This window comes from Cherax quadricarinatus, chromosome 64 (genome assembly GCF_038502225.1).
Source record: "Cherax quadricarinatus isolate ZL_2023a chromosome 64, ASM3850222v1, whole genome shotgun sequence".
NCBI classification, from domain to species: Eukaryota; Metazoa; Arthropoda; class Malacostraca; order Decapoda; family Parastacidae; genus Cherax; species Cherax quadricarinatus.
The window spans coordinates 2,526,632-2,547,571 of NC_091355.1; the positions used below are offsets into that span (position 1 = coordinate 2,526,632).

At 37.4% G+C, this 20,940-nt stretch overlaps 1 protein-coding gene across 11 annotated transcripts in view; it reads right to left on the minus strand.

The window, feature by feature from the left end:
• ema (C-type lectin domain containing ema) overlaps positions 1 to 20,940 on the minus strand; it is a 65,031-nt gene that overhangs the window by 20,437 nt on the left and 23,654 nt on the right. For 6 of the 11 annotated variants that reach the window (XM_053792832.2, XM_053792827.2, XM_053792826.2 and 3 more), the window contains exons 13-19: positions 18,118 to 18,279; positions 17,626 to 17,764; positions 16,888 to 17,039; positions 13,424 to 13,584; positions 12,769 to 12,905; positions 1,474 to 1,611; positions 466 to 668 (exon numbers count right to left, since the gene is read on the minus strand). In XM_053792832.2, the coding sequence (XP_053648807.1) occupies positions 466 to 668; positions 1,474 to 1,611; positions 12,769 to 12,905; positions 13,424 to 13,584; positions 16,888 to 17,039; positions 17,626 to 17,764; positions 18,118 to 18,279 (1,092 nt within the window). Of the gene's footprint in view, positions 1 to 421; positions 669 to 1,473; positions 1,612 to 3,720; positions 3,799 to 12,768; positions 12,906 to 13,423; positions 13,585 to 16,887; positions 17,040 to 17,625; positions 17,765 to 18,117; positions 18,280 to 20,940 lie in introns of those variants that run through there. The other 5 variants (XM_070098705.1, XM_053792830.2, XM_053792831.2 and 2 more) reach the window with 2 other exon arrangements.

Genomic DNA, 20,940 nt, shown 5'->3' on the forward strand with positions numbered 1-20,940 from the left:
TGCTCAACAAGTGACAAAGCACTGTACCATATATACCACAAACTTGTGAGGTTATCATCAACATCAGTATAAGCACTCAAGCATACTTCACTTATTGCTAAGAAAATTTTGTAGACTTAGGATAGTGTTTGATCATTTCCTAAAAGGCCACACTAATCAGGATTTTTCATCAGTAACTAGACTAATTTTTGGAGAACCAAGTATGCATCTAAATCTCACTGCTGATTAGTTATCTGTGATTTTTGGTTAGTTGAAATCCAAATAAAGGAATTTCAGTGTATATGCTGCATATAATTTTAGTGGATCTAATATATGGCATAGGCAAGATACCAATTCACATTATCCAGTATGACATACAGTATTTCTTTTTTCTAAATAATTCTATATAATTAAATCAAATACTGGCTCATATTATTCTTACTAGTAAATATCCAGTTATCGAAGAGATGTAGCAGAGAGACGAACCTTAGGCATAGATGGCGAGGCCTGAGGAAAACCCCCAGATGCCATCATGTCTTCCAGTGGTATTTCTTCACTACGTGGCCGAGGTCGAGAACTAGATCGAGAGCCTCTCTCCTGACTAGTCTGTGGCTGTCTACTAACTGGACGATCACTGTGACTTGGACTTTGGGATTCTGATCGTCCTGTACAACTGCTTCCATGCTCTTCTGTGTAAAAATATAGAATAAACCTAAATGAAAAATGTTATAGAGAGTGAATATAAGAATAATTCATTTTCTATTTTGAGAATATGATTAGTTGTATTAGGCAACTAACTTATAATACATAGTATGTAAGATATAGCCTGTGGTAGAGTTAATTAGTGATCTCATATTTTTTGTTGTTTTACTTTCCAGTAGACAAAGTTGACATAAGGTAAAGAGAAAAAAAAAAAAAGATACTTTTAATGATTCTGAGAATCATCACCCTCACAGCCACATCTCAGATCAGACCTCCTAAATTAGAAAGAAAATATTACAGAACTGAACTATAAAAAAATGCAGGAAAGTAAGGTGCATAAATATAAGTAGAAGTTATTAAGATTTATCCATCTTACAAGTTAAAGAGACAAAGAAAAAAGACCAGCAATCCTCCCTGAGTGCAAAAGCCTTGACAGGCTTTATTTCACACTTGTATGACAAGATGGTAGTACCTCCCTGGATGGTTGTTGTCTACCAACCTACTGTCATATTGTTAAAAGGATCGAAGACCTTTCACAAGTAAATAAATACTCCTAAGAATGATGCAATTTTTTTAATATGGTATTTATAATATTTCTTAAAATTTAATTTCCTCCTTTCTTTTCTTCTTTTACCAAATAAGAGCAATATGAAAGATAAGAATTTAAACATGCTAATTTTGTAAATGGACGATCAATTCTCTTAGACAGATTTATATTAAATTAATAAGCAATCCTGTAATTAAACAAGCTAGTTATAAAAAACTACCATAAGAATCACCTCTGGACAGTACCTGTATCTGAGGTAATATGCTGATTTACTCCATCACGCTTCAGAGCAAAGCCCGGCACACGCGTCACGTTAAACATTGGACGGTGAGATTGACTACGACTGCGTCCATCTGCGGCAACAGCACGGCTCAAGCCGCGTCCTTAAAGTATAAAGAAGACTCCAGTCTCACAATGCAATAATTATCCAACCTAATTAGCGAGTATTACATCCATTAGAGAAATTAAGATTTTTCACTTTCTTTTGTTAAATGTATGTCGTGCTTTTTTAAGCAGCTAGTCACACAAGCTGAACTCCCCTCAAAAAAATTTTCCCTTTTGCATTAATAAACATATTTTTGCACTTTTTTTTAAATTTTTCACCAAACCTAAGTTAGTAACCTACCTTGGTTGCTAAAATTAGCAGCCTAACTTAACCTTGCTAAAACCAGCATGATACAATTTAACCTAATCCTATGGAACCTATCTTAGGTCAGCCTATATTTAGTTAATAACAAGTACGTAATATCAGTGAAATATATTAACGATGTTGTTGCAACAAGTTTATACACGGCTTATTTGCCAAACGACAGTTGCTTCATAAGCCAAAGTTGCAAGATCTGCCTAAAAAGCACGACATTTACAAAATTTGCAATATCTACAAAACGATAAGACATATCTCCCAGTTTATGATGAATATTGCTCACACGCTCATCCACTTTAATTCACAGTGAAAGGAAAAAAGTATTATAGGGGTAATTTCCATTTTGCAAGCTGTTTAAACCATGCCAAGCTCCCAACTGCATCCAATTTTAATACTGAGCAAATTTTATAGCCAAAAGGAAGAGCTAGCAATTTGTACTTGTAAGCTTTAAAAAGCACTAGAATTCTTTCGTTAATCAGCATTTTAAATGTAAAATATTGCCAACACTATCATCTTTTGCAATCGTTAAAAAATTCTTGCCATATTAAATAAATATTTATCACGACGTATTCAAAATAATTCAGAGCTCATAAATCTCAATTCCTTATATGTACATATTTGTTTGACCACATTTAACATAAGAAAGGAGCACTGCAGCAGGCCTATTGGCTCATGCTAGGCAAGTCTAAGTCACACCTGCTTGAGAAGGAAGGAGCACTGCTGCAGACCTACTGGCCCAAGCTAGGCAGGTCTAACTCACACCCATCCATGTATTTGTCTAACTTATTTTTAAAGCTACACAAGGTTTTAGCTTCAATGACACTACTGAGGATTTTGTTCCGCTCATCCACAACTCTATTAACAAACTAATGCTTACCTATACCCTTTCTAAATCTAAATATTTCCAACTTAAGCCCATTGCTGCAGTCTCATCTTGGCTGGATATTTTTAGCACATTATTTACATCCCCTTTATTTATTCCTGTGTTCCATTTATACATCTCAATCATTTCCAGTTCTGTGCCTTTCTAGAATGCAGATTCAGTGCCCTCAGTCTATCCTTGTAGGACTGATTTCTGATATATGGGATCAACTTTGTCATCCTTCCCTGTGCATTTTCCACCTGGTTTGGTTAAGTAAGCTATGTGCACTACAGCAGTGTATTCAATCACTGAAAAAACCTACTAATATATGCAATGCAAAAACTATCTGACCTACAGACACCACTCACATTCTAAATTTGTCACAGCAACAGATACCTATCAGTGACAGCTCCCCCTGCACTGATAATTTACTCCACTTGTCAATGGCTGAGTCTCCTTGTATTAGTGTTTTTCTTCCCAGCCTTTCATTTTTTCCACATGCACTGAATCATTTAATCTCAGTCACAACACTACTGATCACTGAACAGTATTTGTGTTGGAACAAGTTTTAATTCCTCAGTGTACATTTTCATGTAAACAAAGTCCAGTGTCAAGGATCTACTTTTAACTTTAATTTTATTATTTTCTGATCCCCTTTACTCATACTCTGGATACAAGTTTAACTGAAGTCACTCATATTTACCCACCAAAAAGTCCTTAAATCTCCTCCCGTATTAGAAGTGTGAAGAATGGCAAGTATTGTATGTTGGTGGAAGGATATATATATACGTATATATATTAGTCTTTTATGTACTTCATGCATAATAAAATTATTGCCAATGCAACAGCAAAGAATGCCATCAAGTTTAAAGCATCACTCAGCATTATCTTGAACATTATCACACCTAAGACCCTAAATTCCGTAAACAAGACACAACATGGACAGAGAAGTGCAGACGCATACACACATTAACCAATAACACTTGCCCTCTTTCTTGACACGGTTTCCTGCCTCCGACAGATGAGTAGTTAGTTGTCATTTTTTTGAGCGCTGTCGCATAAGCCCTGTAAATTTACCCATAGGCTTCAGTGGACTACAATTCAAAATGTATGTAGTTATTACCTGGTAAATAACAAAAAGGCACAATACCGTGACTGGAACGATACACAAATAACCCGCACATAGAAGAGAGGAGCTTACGACAATGTTTCGGTCCAACTTGGTCCAAGTCGGACCGAAACGTCGTTGTAAACTCCTCTCTTCTATGTGCGGGTTATTTGTGTATTACCTGGTACTATGGAAAAAATAATTCTTATAAAATAAGGCCTATGAAAATTGTGAAGCTCTAAGTAAACACTTCCAAATTCAGTGCATAAACTTAGAAGTGCACTACTTAAGTTTTCTTTTATGTTAATGTATAAAACATTCTAATTCTTATGTTATAAAGATTTTTTGCAGTATAAAGTTGAATGGAAAATAATAAAGGTATATTTCAGAATATGCATAGAATATAAAGCATAGTGTAAGTGACACAGCTGTCAATGTGCATCCAGAGAGATATAAGGTGACCTAATAACCAAAGTTTGTCCAGAGAAAGGGTGAGCTAATAATCAAAGCAGTAACAACAGGGATTTAAATAATTTATACAAACTGAGTTTTTTGGGGCCAAGAAAAGTTCCAGTGATCCTAGATTAAAGCAAAACCTGCTCAAGAAATGTTCCTGCTATTCAAATGTAAGAAATAAAGTTTTTTGTTTTGAATGTAAGAATTAAACAGTTTTTTGTTCTTCCGATTGTTCTGAATGTAAGAACTGAAAAAAAATTTTGTTCTTCTGAATGTATGAATGAAAAAAGTTTCTTTGTTCTTCTGAATGTAAGAACTGAAAAAAGTTTCTTTGTTCTTCTGAATGTATGAAATGAAAAGTTTTTTTTTTTTTTGTCCTTCTGAATGTAAGAACTGAAAAAAGTTTCTTTGTTCTTCTGAATGTATGAAATGAAAAGTTTTTTTTTTTTTTGTCCTTCTGAATGTAAGAACTAAAAAAAATTTCTTGTTCTTTTGAATGTAAGAACTGAAAAATAAGACTTAAAAAAGTGGAAGGTTTTTAAAAAATTCCAACATAAATGCAAAACTCCAAATGGGAAATAACATAGAAAAAATAGAAAATCAAATAACAGACACAGAAATAAACATATCTGAAAATAATGCAATTTTTTTATGAATCAAGTAACAGAATTAAGGCAAAATTAAGAGGGAGCATCAACACAAAATGCACAAACTTGTGAGGTCACTAGTGATCACAGAATGTATGTAATGAGATATCGTGCACGAGATATCCTGCTGCTTGTCATGTGTGAAACACACAACTATGTGACTTGCCTCGTTACCTTCACATATTCCCGTATTGCCTCCAGTAGTTTATTCCCTCAAATGTACCCAAATACTCGCTCTCCTTGATGCTACAGAAGGCACTTTTTTGGTACAGGTAGACCATCACTAATCCATCATATAAATGTCCATTATTTCTTGTTCACTTATAAAATTGCATTGTTATAGAACTTGTAGATATTCACCTGTCAAGTGAATTAACCTATCAATAGACACACTAGCCAAAATTAGTACCAGATTAGTGGTGGAACTAGATTAGTGATACCGGATCAGTGATGGCCAACCTGTATTAACCCTTTCAGGGTCCGTCCTGTAGATCTACGGCTTTACGTTCAGGGTCCAAACCGTAGATCTACGCCATGAGCTCAGCTCACTCTGATAAACTGTGAGTGGTACATTTGGGCCTAGATATAAGAGAATACATCTATGTGGTATGTGTGCACCACATAAAACAGATCCTGCAGCACACTGTGTATAATGAGAGAAAAAACTTAAATCATGATTTTTCGATTAAAACAGCAACTTTGCAGTGTTTTTTCGTATGTTTTTTATAGTTGTATTTGCGATTTCTTGGTCTCATTTGATAGAATGGAAGACATATTACAGAAATAGAGATGATTTTGATTGGTTTTAGCACTGGAAATGGCTTGAAACTGAGCTCAAAGTAGCGGAAATGTTAAATTTTTGCCGATATTCAAGAGTAAACAAACGACCTCACACGTCTAATACACGTCAGCTGGTGGGTCTAATATACATTCACAAATATGGTGATGATATTTGTATGTGGGTCTAATATACATTCACAAATATGGTGATGATATTTATACAATTATTACAGTATTGCATAACAGTAAATCTTCTATTTTTTGGTGTGAATAAAAATTCATTATGTGAATAAAAAATCAAAATGGAATTTATTTGTAAAGCCTCAAAACATAACTAATGAACAGAGGAAACGTTAGTTTAGTGCCAGGAATGCCTACATTGTTTATTCTGGACCCTATTTTGAAATTGGAATATTTTGAACTTTGTGTTAAATTGGCCAAATTAACAATTTCCGATCACTTTATTTTGTAGTTGAAACAGTTGACTTGGCGATTTCTTGTGCTCAATCGATAGAATAGAAGTAATACTAGTGAAATAGCTAAGAATTTGGTTGATTGGAATAATGTAATTGGCCTAAAATGAGAGTCAAAGTCGGCAAAATCGCCGATTCGTAAATGTCGCTGACACGTCAAAATTCGCGAGAGCATAATTTCATCAATTTTCCACCAAATTTCGTACTTTTTGTTTTATTACCTTCACAAAAAGATTCTCTACGATTTCATAAGAAAAAATAACAAATTTTTTTTTTTTAAATTCTTGGACACTGGTGCGTGACTCCAGATTTGGGCCTTGGACCCTGAAAGGGTTAAGAACTGAAAGTAAACAAGTTTTTTCAACATACTGGGTAACACTGACAATGTATATTGTGAGGACTGCTAGCATTATGCAGACTAAGTTAAAAAAAAAAAAAAAAGGAAGCCTTGCAAAACGTAAAAGAAGAGTATGAGGGTAAAGGACTCAGATAATGTAAATAACATAAAAGATAATATGAAATTCTTGAAGAAAAATACACGTTTTTTCACCTAAAAAAAAAGTTTATTAGAGTGAACAATGTAATGCTGAAACATTTAAAGAGCAGAGAGACAAGAAGAAAAATACAAAATAGTTACTGTATAAGACTTGAAGAAAATCTATCATATTTTCATATAAAAAAAATGGGGAGTAATGACAAGAGTCAACTGGAGAGGTCAAGAGAGAAAAAAGAGGCAAGGGAGGTGAAAATGGAAAATAAAGCAATAGAAAAGACAAAGGATGTAGCTTGCAGTTTTAATTCTCCATGTGTTAGAGACTTGGTGCTACCTTCTTGTAACGGTGTCTCAATACCCGGGTGCTCCATGTCCTTTTTTCCTTTTCAGTCTCACCATAAGCCTCTATGCATTCACATGCGAGTCTTAGCCCCTGGACCAGTGTCCCAGCAACTCAGCAACACTTGGGCATTGCTACTTGCAATGATACACACATATGCACAGTTTGACATTTCTTATCACTTAATGTTCTGAATTGTGCATATGCATGTCTAACCACATACTGGCAGTATCACCATATCTGTTCTCCAGTCTTTATTTGTACTGTGTGCCCTGTTCATCTCGATAAATGTTGAACATCAAGAGACATTTCCCTTCGACCTACACAGTCGGAAAGTCTTGCTACAGGGATGGAAAAGGAGAGGACAGAGAAAGAAAAGGAGCAAAAACATATATGGAGATTTAAAAAGTATGATAAGCTTATTCCTACTACCATTTTTATCACCAGTGCAATTACTACCATTACCACCATTAATTATTACCACCCACAACTACTACTACCACCACTACTACTGTAATACCATAACTTGTACTACTGTACTGATCCACTACATTAAAATAAAAACAATAATAATAATATAATAATAAAGAATAAAAATGAACAATACCATAACTATAACAATACACAATAATCTGCACTTAGGAGACAAACTTATGGCAACGTTTTGATCCGACTTGGATCATTAACGCTTTGACTGTCGCAGGCCCATTTCTGACACTGTCATTCTATGTCGATAAATTTTTGAAAAAAAAAAAAAATATATTTTTTTCTTATGAAATGATAGAGAATCTTTTCCCGATGGTAATAACACCAAACGTTCGAAATTTGGTCGAAAACCCACGGAATTATGCTCCAGCAAAGTTAGCAGTCTCAGCGACATATGCGTATCGGCGATTTCGCCGACTTTGAGCCCTGCTTTCAGCCAATTCCATTGTTCCAGTCAGCCAAACTCATAGCTATTTCTTTAACCCTTTCAGGGTCCGTCCCGTAGATCTACGGCTTTATGTTCAGGGTCCAAACCGTAGATCTACGCCATGAGCTCAGCTCACTCTGATAAACTGTGAGTGGTACATTTGGGCCTAGATATGAGAGAATACATCTATGTGGTATGTGTGCACCACATAAAACAGATCCTGCAGCACACTGTGTATAATGAGAGAAAAAAAATGAAATCATGATTTTTCGATTAAAACAGCAACTTTGCAGTGTTTTTCGTATGTTTTTTATAGTTGTATTTGCGATTTCTTGGTCTCATTTGATAGAATGGAAGACATATTACAGAAATAGAGATGATTTTGATTGGTTTTAGCACTGGAAATGGCTTGAAACTGAGCTCAAAGTAGCAGAAATGTTAAATTTTTGCCGATATTCAAGAGTAAAGAAACGACCTCACACGTCTAATACACGTCAGCTGGTGGGTCTAATATACATTCACAAATATGGTGATGATATTTATACAATTATTACAGTATTGCATAACAGTATATCTTCTATTTTTTGGTGTGAATAAAAATTCATTATGTGAATAAAAAATCAAAATGGAATTTATTTGTAAAGCCTCAAAACATAACTAATGAACAGAGGAAATGTTAGTTTAGTGCCAGGAATGCCTACATTGTTCATTCTGGACCCTATTTTGAAATTGGAATATTTTGAACTTTGTGTTAAATTGGCCAAATTAACAATTTCCGATCACTTTATTTTGTAGTTGAAACAGTTGACTTGGCGATTTCTTGTGCTCAATCGATAGAATAGAAGTAATACTAGTGAAATAGCTAAGAATTTGGTTGATTGGAATAATGTAATTGGCCTAAAATGGGAGTCAAATTCGGCAAAATCGCCGATTCGTAAATATCGCTGACACATCAAAATTCGCGAGAGCATAATTTCGTCAATTTTCCACCAAATTTCGTACTTTTTGTTTTACTACCTTCACAAAAAGATTCTCTACGATTTCATAAGAAAAAATAACAAATTTTTTTTTTTTAAATTCTTGGACACTGGTGCGTGACTCCAGATTTGGGCCTTGGACCCTGAAAGGGTTAAAACTCCATTTTATCTATCAGCTGAGTACAAGAAACCGCCCATTTACCAATTTGAACTACCCAATATAGTGGTCAGAAATTGGCAATTTGGCCAATTTCACGCAAATTAAAAAAGATGCCTATTTCAAAACAGGGTCCGGAATAAACAAGGTAGACATTCTTGGCACTAAAATAACATATCCTCTGTTCATTAGTCACATCTCTAGGCCCCTCTTATATTATTATTGCTTTCTATTTTGATTTTTTATTCATACAAAAAAATACAAAATTTACTGTTATGCAGACCACTGCATTATTGTAAAAATGGTATAAATAATATCAGTGCACTAGTGAAAGAATATTAGACTCCCCAGTTGACGTGTATTGGATGTGTGGTGTGATTTGTTTACTCCTGAACATTGGTAAAAATCGAACATTTCCGCTACTTTGAGCTCAGTTTCAAGGTTGTTTTCATCGTCAAAGTAATGAAAATCATTTCTATTTCTGTAATATGCTTTCCATTTTATCACCTAAGACCATGAAAACGCAAATACAGCAATAAATACTATAAGAAAATACACCTCAAAGTCGGCGTTTTAATCCAAAAAAACGATCAGTTTTTTTTTTCTCATTACGCACTGTGCTGCAGGATTTTTTTTATGTGGTGCACACTGACCACACAGACCCATTCTTTCACATGTGGGCCTACCAGCTTTCTCCCGCTTGATTTGAAGCCGCTAGAATTATTGAGTATATATACGTCAGAAACAGTGGCACATAAGACGTATTTATATGGCGTAAACAGTCAAAGGGTTAACTAATCACTGGTTAATGGTCCAAGTCGGACCAAAATGTCATTGTAGGTTTCAGTCTCCTGAGGGCTATTTGTGTAGTAGTAGTAGTAGTAGTAATAACAGTAGTAATAACAGTAGTAGCAACAGTAGTAGCAACAGTAGTAGCAACAGTAGTAGCAACAGTAGTAGCAACAGTAGTAGCAATAGTAGTAGCAATAGTAGCAACAGTAGTAGCAACAGTAGTAGCAACAGTAGTAGCAACAGTAGTAGCAACAGTAGTAGCAACAGTAGTAGCAACAGTAGTAGCAACAGTAGTAGCAACAGTAGTAGCAACAGTAGTAGCAACAGTAGTAGCAACAGTAGTAGCAACAGTAGTAGTAACAGTAGTAGCAACAGTAGTAGTAATAAAGGTCTCTAAAGGCCCCATATCTGCCTACTGATTCAGAACTTTTGCTAAAAAGCACCTCATCTCCTTATGTAATCTAAGCATCAATCCACTATGTCAAACAAAACCTGTTTTTCATCCAATTTTGTCCCTGTTCTTCTTCCATCCTTCCTTAAACTCCCATATGTAACTAGGAATATACCTTGTCCCTATTCAATCCCTCCACAACATTGAAGATCACTGAATCAGTTTAAATCATATGCAACTCTTGCAATTGATCATTTGTCATTAGATACCTTTCTTATTGTACTTATGATTGCAGTTAACTACACAAGAAGTCATGCATAATAGTCTAGTTCTTAAGCAACATGTAAGCCTTATGATTACTTGCCCAAAATGCACTGCAGAATTAGCTTTCTTTTGTGCCTACTTCTCATTCCACAGGCACTCTATGACTCCTAAGGATTCAGTGCTTCCCCCATGATGATGATCTACATACAGTAACTTAAAAAGTGTAATTATTTGCAAATGCAAATTTGTAAAAAAGGAAACAAAAATGTTACTAAGAATGCTCCAAAAAATAAAAGTCTTCCCTCATTAAACTTAAAAACCACTATAAAGCCACCAATTTTTGTTTTGTTTTCCAATTTACTTTCCTCGTAACATTCTACTTAAAATTCTCTAATGAACAATTATAAGAACTACACTATGAAAATGACATCAAGAACCATAAATTTAAGTAAACTTACTATATTTGTGGATTTAATTAAGCACTTAAAAAATGCAATTCAAGTGCTCTAGCATGCAGTTGGATAATAACTAATACCAAGAAAAATCAAAGCAGCAAAACATGGTTGACAGAAACCATCTAGGGAGGTACTACAGTCCTGTCATACAAGTATGAAACAAAGCCCTGCTAAGTGTTTTGCACCCTGGCAGAAATGTTTTTTCCTAATTCATCAACATGTAAGATGACAGGTAAATCTTACAAACATCTACTTACATTCCATATACTGATTTTCTTTCCAATTTAGAAGGCCTGGTTCAAGACCAAAGCACAAAGGTTATGGTCCCCAGAACCATAACCAGATAACTCCCAGTGCTGGTCCCTCCAGAGAGGCAAGTATCAAAAATATATTGTTTATACATGAGAATATATTCCCTGTAGGGACATAGGTTAAAATTCTTTCCTCTTACGCTATTAGTGTCACTGAAGACAACTAAAAGTAGTAGGTAACTAAATATGTAAATTACTAAATTCATTAATATTCTTCATTGAGTTATCTTACATTGGTGGGAAATGTCCAGATTTAAAAGTATTACATTTACAGCAGTTTCTGGTATTGTACTAAATTTATATCAATATCTTCAAAATACTTATCTAACACTTTTTTAAATAAATGTACTCTACGTATTATATTTGTGATTATAATAATGAGGAAAGATGGAATAAGTAAAGGGAGAGAGAAAGCAGATGAATAGGAATGGAACAGGCAGTGATGGCTTTAATGTTAAAGTTAAGCTTACAAATTCTCATTTATATTATAATTTTCTTGCTGTCCCTTCATAACTGAGTAAGTATGGTCCCTAGAGTTTACTGGCACTTCAATTTTTTTTAATGTTGAGTTATCTAAGCTGGTTTAGGTTTGCCAATGTCACTTTGTTTTTCTTAAAATATTTTTTTTTTTTTCAACTAGTCGGCCGTCTCCCTCCGAGGCAGTATATACTGCATACTTTTTTAAAATATACTCAGCATTCCCTCTGCAGTGTTTGCATGTAAAAGCTTAATCCAATTTATGTTAGTAATATTGTACAGACAGCCACTACAGTATCTAGGTATCCCTGTTATACCTTTTTTCCTTTGAATTCAAGACCATGTATTACACTTCACCTCTATACTGTATACATAATAAATAAGACTCTCCTCAACAATGTAAAAAATCATACAAACAGTATGCCAACCTAGAACCAACTGTACTGCACTGTCATACTTATATTTATTTAATTACAGAAAGAGGTGGTGGGAGTAGTGGCTAATCAACCCGAACATGTTTTAGCCAAATAAGAACTTGCAGAATTGTATTCTGTGGTAGTGCTGGTGTCTGTGTACCTTAAGTTTACAGTAGATGAAACTGCTGTGTTATTATGAGAGTTGTAAAATATGGTAAAACATGTTGGGGAAAGACAGCCATGTGCTGTCAGTGTCTCGCCACTCACCCACACACAAGAATATCAACAAAGTAATTGTGTTCACTTACAGCAAAATATTTGATGCAACAAACCAGAAATAAAACAGATCACATTTAAACTCCTGGAAGGCAAATTCTCCATTTCCTATCATCCAACTAGATAATGACATACAAGAGATGAGGAGAAAAAGAAAAAGTGGGATGTGAGAAAGGAGGGAGAAAGGATGAACAGTTTTGTTTGCAGGGTGAGAACTAAACTAATAAAACTGTAGAAAGAAAAATAGGACTTCCTTACAGCTCAACCAATCCAGATTATTAACTATGCATTACAAGGAAGACAACTCACTATGGGCTTCTTGTCTCATGGTGTGAAGGGCGTGTGCTGGTGGTGATGGACAAGGCTGTAAATGGCCTGGGAGTTCTAATAACCGAGCAATCTGGTGCAATTTTCTTTGTCGTGCTTTCATCCTCCCTTTGGTTAATCTGGGAATTAAAAATATCAAAGTCTGTCCATGATAGATAATATCAATCAATAAGTAGTAAATAGTATGAGGTATGATACAAGTGAGAGCAACATAGTTAATATATGTACAGGAGATCCCAACTAATGACTAAGTTACAATCCTGGTGTTCCATCTTATAAAGAGATGTTTATAACTTGGGGCTAATATTCCTATAGAAACCAATATTAAAAAAGGGATGGTTGTATGTCACCCACATTCATAACTACAGATCAGTAATCTTAGAATAATTACAGTATTTGAATATTATTTCTTTTGAACCCTGTTCATGTGTGGATGTTCATAACTCAGGAATTCTTAAGTTGGGGTCCACCATCCTGAATTGTATATGCCTTCAATTTCTTTTTTATTTTAGTGAAATCAATAATGGGTGCATGCAATGCTCAGGCTGGAAAAAATTATGAAACAGTATGGATTTTTTTTTTTTTACAATCACAGAAAATTTATTATTTTACTTTTGAAAATTATCAGTGTACAGACCTTTGTTTAGCAGCCATACATCGTATATGGTCATCGAAAATAAATTTTGCTGCTAAGAGGGGAGTGGTTGGTCTTCCAGTGACTCCCGATGATGCAGATGGCCGGTGGATGGTTAAATGTAGCACTCGAGAATCATCTTTATCTCCATTCACTTCTAAATCCTAAAAGAATTAGGTATACAGTTATGTACTACATAAAAATTTATTTGCCGTTTAAAAAAATTAAAAAATTTATGTATTTGCCATCATTCATTCAATCCTCTATATAACAGACTTGGCAGTGTACAACTTGAGGGCAAAACTATTTTTCAAACACTTCTACATTAGAGCAAGGAAATATGAGGGCACTAGTTTCCTATGGAACAAATGTGGAAGATACCTTATACTATGCATAGAGAACAAGTGTTGTAAAATATTTTTAATCCCCTTCTGTAATTCATTTCAATATTTCAGGTTTATCAGTAGTGCCCCTCTCTATCTAATGAAGATGAGATACTGGGTAATAATGACTCAGTGGTAAACGGACAATGTGTAAATAAAAAAAAAAAAACAGTACTGTTGCCTATATACAGTACAGTACTACATTTCCTTGTAAATACTGTAATTTTCTTTCTTATTACCATGACAGTCGTTTCCCACTAACACAGGAAGACTCAAAAAAAAATAAAAAAGGAAACACTCATTATCACATACAGTGGACCCCCGCATAGCGCTATTAATCCGTTCCTGAGAGCTCAATGTTATGCGAAATTATCGTTATGCGAATTAATTTTCCCCATAAGAAATAATGGAAATCAAATTAATCCGTGCAAGACACCCAAAAGTATGAAAAAAAAAAAATTATCACATGAAATATTAATTTTAATACACACAAACTTAAGAAAACATGCACAGTTACATGACACTTACCTTTATTGAAGATGTGGTGATGATTGATGGGATGGGAGGAGGGGAGACTGGATGGTTTTAGTGTTTAGAAGGGGAATCCCCTTCCATTAGGACTTAAGGTGTCAAGTCCTTTTCCGGGGTTGCTTCCCTTCTTCTTTTAATGCCACTAGGACCAGCTTCAGAGTCACTGGACTTCTGCCGCACAACATATATGTCCATAGTGGCCTGTACCTCTCGTTCCTTTATGACTTTCCTAAAGTGTTTCACAACAGTGTCAGTGTAATAGTCACCAGCACGGCTTGCAACAGCTGTCTGAGGGTGATTTTCATCCATGAAAGTTTGCACTTCAAGCCACTTTGCACAGATTTCCTTAATCTTTGAAGTAGGCAACTTCTTCAATTTCTCTCTCCCCTCCTCCGAAGCAATTTCCTCAGGTGTGGCCTCTTGCTGTTGAAGTTGATCTAGCAGCTCATCAGTGGTTAGTTCTTCATTGTCCTCCTCCACCAACTCTTCCACATCCTCCCCACTAACCTCCAACCCCAAGGACTTCCCCAATGCCACAATTGATTCCTCAACTGGCATAGGATTCTCAGGGTTAGCCTCAAATCTTTCAAAATCCCTTTGGTCTACACATTCTGGCCACAGTTTCTTCCAAGCAGAGTTCAAGGTCCTCTTAGTCACTCCCTCCCAAGCCTTACCTATAAGGTTTACACAATTGAGGATATTAAAGTACTCTCTCCAAAACTCTCTTAGAGTCAATTGAGTTTCTGAGGTCACTACAAAGCACCTTTCAAACAGAGCTTTTGTGTACAGTTTTTTGAAGTTTGCAATAACCTGCTGGTCCATGGGCTGCAGGAGAGGAGTGGTATTAGGAGGCAAAAACTTCACCTTAATGAAGCTCATGTCCCCACAAAGTCGCTCTGCCAAGTCTGTAGGATGACCAGGGGCATTTTCTAACACCAGGAGGCACTTAAGGTCTAATTTCTTTTCAGTTGGGTAATTTTTCACAGTGGGGGCAAATGCTTGGTGTACCCAGTCATAGAAAAAGTCCCTAGTGACCCATGCCTTATTATTTGTTCTCCATAGCACACACAAATTAGCCTTGAGGATATTCTTTTGCCTGAACGCTCTGGGAGTTTCAGAGTGATACACTAATAAAGGCTTCACTTTGCAATCACCACTAGCATTGGCACACATGAGAAGAGTAAGCCTGTCTTTCATAGGCTTATGTCCTGGGAGTGCCTTTTCCTCCTGAGTAATGTAGGTCCTGCTTGGCATTTTCTTCCAAAACAGGCCCATTTCATCACAATTAAACACTTGTTCAGGTTTCAGTCCTTCACTGTCTATGTACTCCTTGAATTCATGCACATATTTTTCAGCTGCTTTTTGGTCCGAACTGGCAGCCTCACCATGCCTTATCACACTATGTATGCCACTACGCCTCTTAAATCTCTCAAACCAACCTTTGCTGGCCTTAAATTCACTCGCATCACCACTAGATGCAGGCATTTTTCTAATTAAATCCTCGTGCAACTTTCTAGCCTTTTCACCTATGATCGCTTGAGAGATGCTATCGCCTGCTATCTGTTTTTCGTTTATCCACACCAATAACAGTCTCTCAACATCTTCTATCACTTGCGATCTCTGTTTCGAAAGCACAGTTAAACCTCTGGCAAGAACAGCTTCCTTGATTGCCGTTCTCTTGGACACAATAGAAGCGATGGTTGATTGGGGTTTACTATACAACCTGGCCAGCTCGGAGACACGCACTCCACTTGCATACTTAGCAATGATCTCTTTCTTCATCTCCACAGTAATTCTCACCCTTATTCCTGTAGGGTTGGCACTAGAAGCTTTCTTGGGGCCCATGGTCACTTATTTTTCAAGTGAAATCACTATAAAAAGGCTGCAATAATACGAAATGTTCCGATTGTATGCTTGAATGTTACCGCGGAGGCTGGCTTGTAAACAATGCCACTGGCAGAACAAGTGAGGCTGGCTCAGGCCGCATGGACGTGTCTCGGACGAATCGCATTGAGCGAATTTTTTAGCACTATGCGAGGCAAAATTTTAGCGATAAAATGTATCGCTATGCGGATTTAACACTATGCGATGCCAACGTTATGCGGGGGTCCACTGTATATCACAATTATAATTAATAGTATGTACTACTATTATTATTATTATTTTGCCGTTATCTAAATACAGCCTCTCCTCACTTAGCGACGTACTCATTTACCAATGACTCGGACATACAACAGGCTCTCTGACCAGTATTCATTCCTAAATAATGTATATTAGAGCTAATTTCCTCTATTCTGTTTATTACAATACACAGTACACTACTGTATAAACATTTAATATTATACTAAAAATGTTATAAATGGTGTAAAGGTGACATTAAAACAATATCAAAGATGGCTGACACAAACCCACTACCATTATAGTATGCTCCTTGCTTGGCAACGAATTCGTTTACTGACATGGTCTTAGGAATGGAACTCCATTGTTAAGTTAAGAGAGTCTCTACTGAATTTTCATAACCTTATTTTTATTTTGGGAAAATGCCTGGCTTACCTGTAAAAAACCTACAAATTTTGCCACTCCCCAGCCTAGTCTCCTCAAGTCTGGTTCCACAAGGATCAGCTGAATGACATCAATCACTAGAAAGCGTTTGGTGCGCTGTCCATCCCGAGGAATAACCACGCAGGCAATCAGGTCACTGTTATCTGAAAAAGCACTGTACATATTATAATCGGGTCACTATTGCCCAAAAGGAGCATTTATAAGATATATATTATGACCATACAAATTCACTGCAGTATACTAATTTTTATATTGAACAATATGTTAGGTTATTTACCCAGGTGAGCTATTGTTTTCAACTAGAACAGCCATTATGACTCACCAATACAATATAATGCTAGCAAGATCACAATTAACACTGTTGATATTTGAAAAAAGTTTTTATTTGAAAATCCATTTAATATTTAATTAACCAGCAAAAAAAAAAAAAAAAAAAGAAAGTTCCTAATACAAAAAAGATATTTCAAGTGCCATACTTTTCATATACGTACCTTAGAAAGCTTGAGAATTTTCCTACTCTCACAGTCTGGCCCCAGGCCAGACTTGCCATTATTTAAAAGTATACTAGTCACTGTTGCTACTCTAGAAATTCATCTAAATAAGTATCCACTAGTTCCCTTCCTTTGTACCTCCTGCTTTATTACTTTCATTTACATTCTCTTCACACAAAATCAAACTAAGTTTAAAATTTCTCATTTGGAAGTATTCATACACACACACCACACTTACTAAGATCTAGAACATCAGCTACTTGGACACAGGCAGCAGGGTTTGTCAGAGGCAAGTGGCTGTCTGGCTCATCACGTACAGCCAAGGTAATCTCTCGAACCAGGAAGAACACTCGCATGGCTCGTCGTGCTCGTTCAACCTTAGACGTGATATTTTTAAGAATTCTACCTTTGCTATTTTCTTGGATTAACAAATATAGAAAAAACTGAAGTAATTATATAGTACAAGAAAAAAAGTAAATCAGATGTATGAAAGCAAAATATAGATGCAAAAACATAAGTAATAAAATGCATAAAGGGGGAATCATCAAAATATTATTTAAATATTGTGCCATATTATCAAATAATATTACTTATTATTAACATTAAATTCTAGAAACCCAAAAGTTACTAAGGCTCCCAGAACTGGTTCAACTACTCAACAGTACAACATGATACTTTTATTGATATTTTCACTATAAAAACTCTTATTCCAATAGTCAAATGAACATACCTCTCCACAGGGCAATCTTTTATTAAAGTCAATGCCAGTGAGTGGTGTGCCTGCTGGTGGTAATAATACAGAAGCATCTTGCAGAAGATACTCCACATTAAGGGGTTTCCGGTGCATCTCATGCCACTCATCCTCAAACATGTCCAAGAAGATCTCTTCACTCTTTGGTAAAAATAATGACAAAACAAAATTAAGTATTCGACTGTATTCTCAATGTCATTAACCACATTTTCTTTGAGCTGTACCAAGCAGCAGAAATATTATAAATTAGCATTATGTTTGCTGATTTTTGGCAACAATTAAAAATAAAAACTTGAGAGTCAAATTATTTCTGATTAATGTCACTGTACAATATCTTCAATAAATGTCAATAAATCATAAATTTATGTAGCCTGACAACATTTGAACCTGTCTGTGTGTGTGTGTGTGTGTGTGTGTGTGTGTGTGTGTGTGTGTGTGTGTGTGTGTGTGTGTGTGTGTGTGTGTGTGTGTACTCACCTATTTGTGGTTGCAGGGGTCGAGTCCTAGCTCCTGGCCCCCGCCTCTTCACCGGTTGCTACTGGGTCCTCTCTCTCCCCGCTCCATGAGCTTTATCATACCTCGTCTTAAAACTATGTATGGTTCCTGCCTCCACTACATCACTTTCTAGGCTATTCCAATGCCTGACAACTCTATGACTGAAGAAATACTTCCTAATATCTCTCTGACTCATCTGTGTCTTCAACTTCCAATTGTGACCTCTTATTTCTGTGTCCCCTCCCTGGAACATCCTGTCTTTGTCCACCTTGTCTATTCCGCTCAGTATTTTATATGTCGTTATCATGTCTCCCCTGACCCTCCTGTCCTCTAGTGTCGTCAGGCAAATTTCCCTTAACCTTTCTTCATGCGTGTGTGTGTGTGTGTGTGTGTGTGTGTGTGTGTGTGTGTGTGTGTGTGTGTGTGTGTGTGTGTGTGTGTGTGTGTGTGTGTGTGTGTGTGTGTGTGTGTGTGTGTGTGTGTGTGTGTGTGTGTGGTGTGTGTGTGTGGTGTGTGTGTGTGGTGTGTGTGTGTGGTGTGTGTGTGTGGTGTGTGTGTGGTGTGTGTGTGTGGTGTGTGTGTGGTGTGTGTGTGTGGTGTGTGTGTGGTGTGTGTGTGGTGTGTGTGTGTGTGGTGTGTGGTGTGCGTGTGTGGTGTGCGTGTGTGGTGTGCGTGTGTGGTGTGCGTGTGTGGTGTGCGTGTGTGGTGTGCGTGTGTGGTGTGCGTGTGTGGTGTGCGTGTGTGGTGTGCGTGTGTGGTGTGTGTGTGTGTGGTGGTGTGCGTGTGTGGTGTGCGTGTGTGGTGTGCGTGTGTGGTGTGCGTGTGTGGTGTGCGTGTGTGGTGTGTGTGTGTGGTGTGCGTGGTGTGCGTGTGTGGTGTGCGTGTGTGGTGTGCGTGTGTGGTGTGCGTGTGTGGTGTGTGTGTGTGTGTGTGTGTGTGTGTGTGTGTGTGTGTGTGTGTGTGTGTGTGTGTGTGTGTGTGTGGTGTGTGTGTGTGTGTGTGTGTGTGTGTGTGTGTGTGGTGTGTGTGTGGTGTGTGTGTGGTGTGTGTGTTTGTGTGTGGTGTGCGTGTGTGGTGTGCGTGTGTGTGTGTGGTGTGTGTGTGTGTGTGTGGTGTGTGTGTGTGTGTGTGTGTGTGTGGTGTGTGTGTGTGTGTGTGTGTGTGGTGTGTGTGTGTGTGTGTGTGTGTGTGGTGTGTGTGTGTGGTGTGTGTGTGTGTGTGTGTGTGTGTCTGTGTGTGTGTGTGTGTGTGTGTGTGTGTGGTGTGTATGTGGCGTGTGTGTGTGTGTGGTGTGTGTGTGGTGTGTGTGTGTGTGTGTGTGGTGTGTGTGTGTGTGTGTGTGTGTGTGTGTGTGTGTGTGTGTGTGTGTGGTGTGTGTGTGTGTGTGTGTGTGTGTGTGTGTGTGTGTGTGTGTGTGTGTGTGTGGTGTGTGTGTGTGTGTGTGTGTGTGGTGTGTGTGTGTGGTGTGTGTGTGTGGTGTGTGTGTGTGTGTGTGTGTGTGTGTGTGTGTGTGTGTGTGTGTGTGTGTGTGTGTGTGTGTGTGTGTGTGTGTGTGTGTGTGTGGTGTGTGTGTGTGGTGTGTGTGTGTGTGTGTGTGTGTGTGTGTGTGTGTGTGGTGTGTGTGTGTGTGTGTGTGTGTGTGTGTGTGTGTGTGTGGTGTGTGTGTGTGTGTGTGTGTGTGGTGTGTGTGTGTGGTGTGTGTGTGTGGTGTGTGTGTGTGGTGTGTGTGTGTGGTGTGTGTGTGTGGTGTGTGTGTGTGGTGTGTGTGTGTGGTGTGTGTGTGTGGTGTGTGTGTGTGTGTGTGTGTGTGTACTCACCTAATTGTACTCACCTAATTGTGGTTGCAGGGGTCGAGACTCAGCTCCTGGCCCCGCCTCTTCACTGATCGCTACTGGATCCTCTCTCTCTCTGCTTCCTGAGCTTTGTCATACCTCTACTTAAAACTATGTATGGTTCCTGCCTCCACTACTTCACTTGCTAGACTATTCCACTTGCTGACAACTCTATGACTGAAGAAATACTTCCTAACGTCCCTGTGACTCGTCTGAGTCTTCAGCTTCCAGTTGTGACCCCTTGTCCCTGTGTCCCCTCTCTGGAACATCCTATCTCTGTCCACCTTGTCTATTCCCCGCAGTATCTTGTATGTCGTTATCATGTCTCCCCTGACCCTTCTGTCCTCCAGTGTCGTCAGTCCGATTGTGTGTGTGTGTGTGTGTGGTGTACTCACCTATTTGTACTCACCTATTTGTGGTTGCAGGCGTCGAGTCCTAGCTCCTGGCCCCGCCTCTTCACCGGTTGCTACTAGGC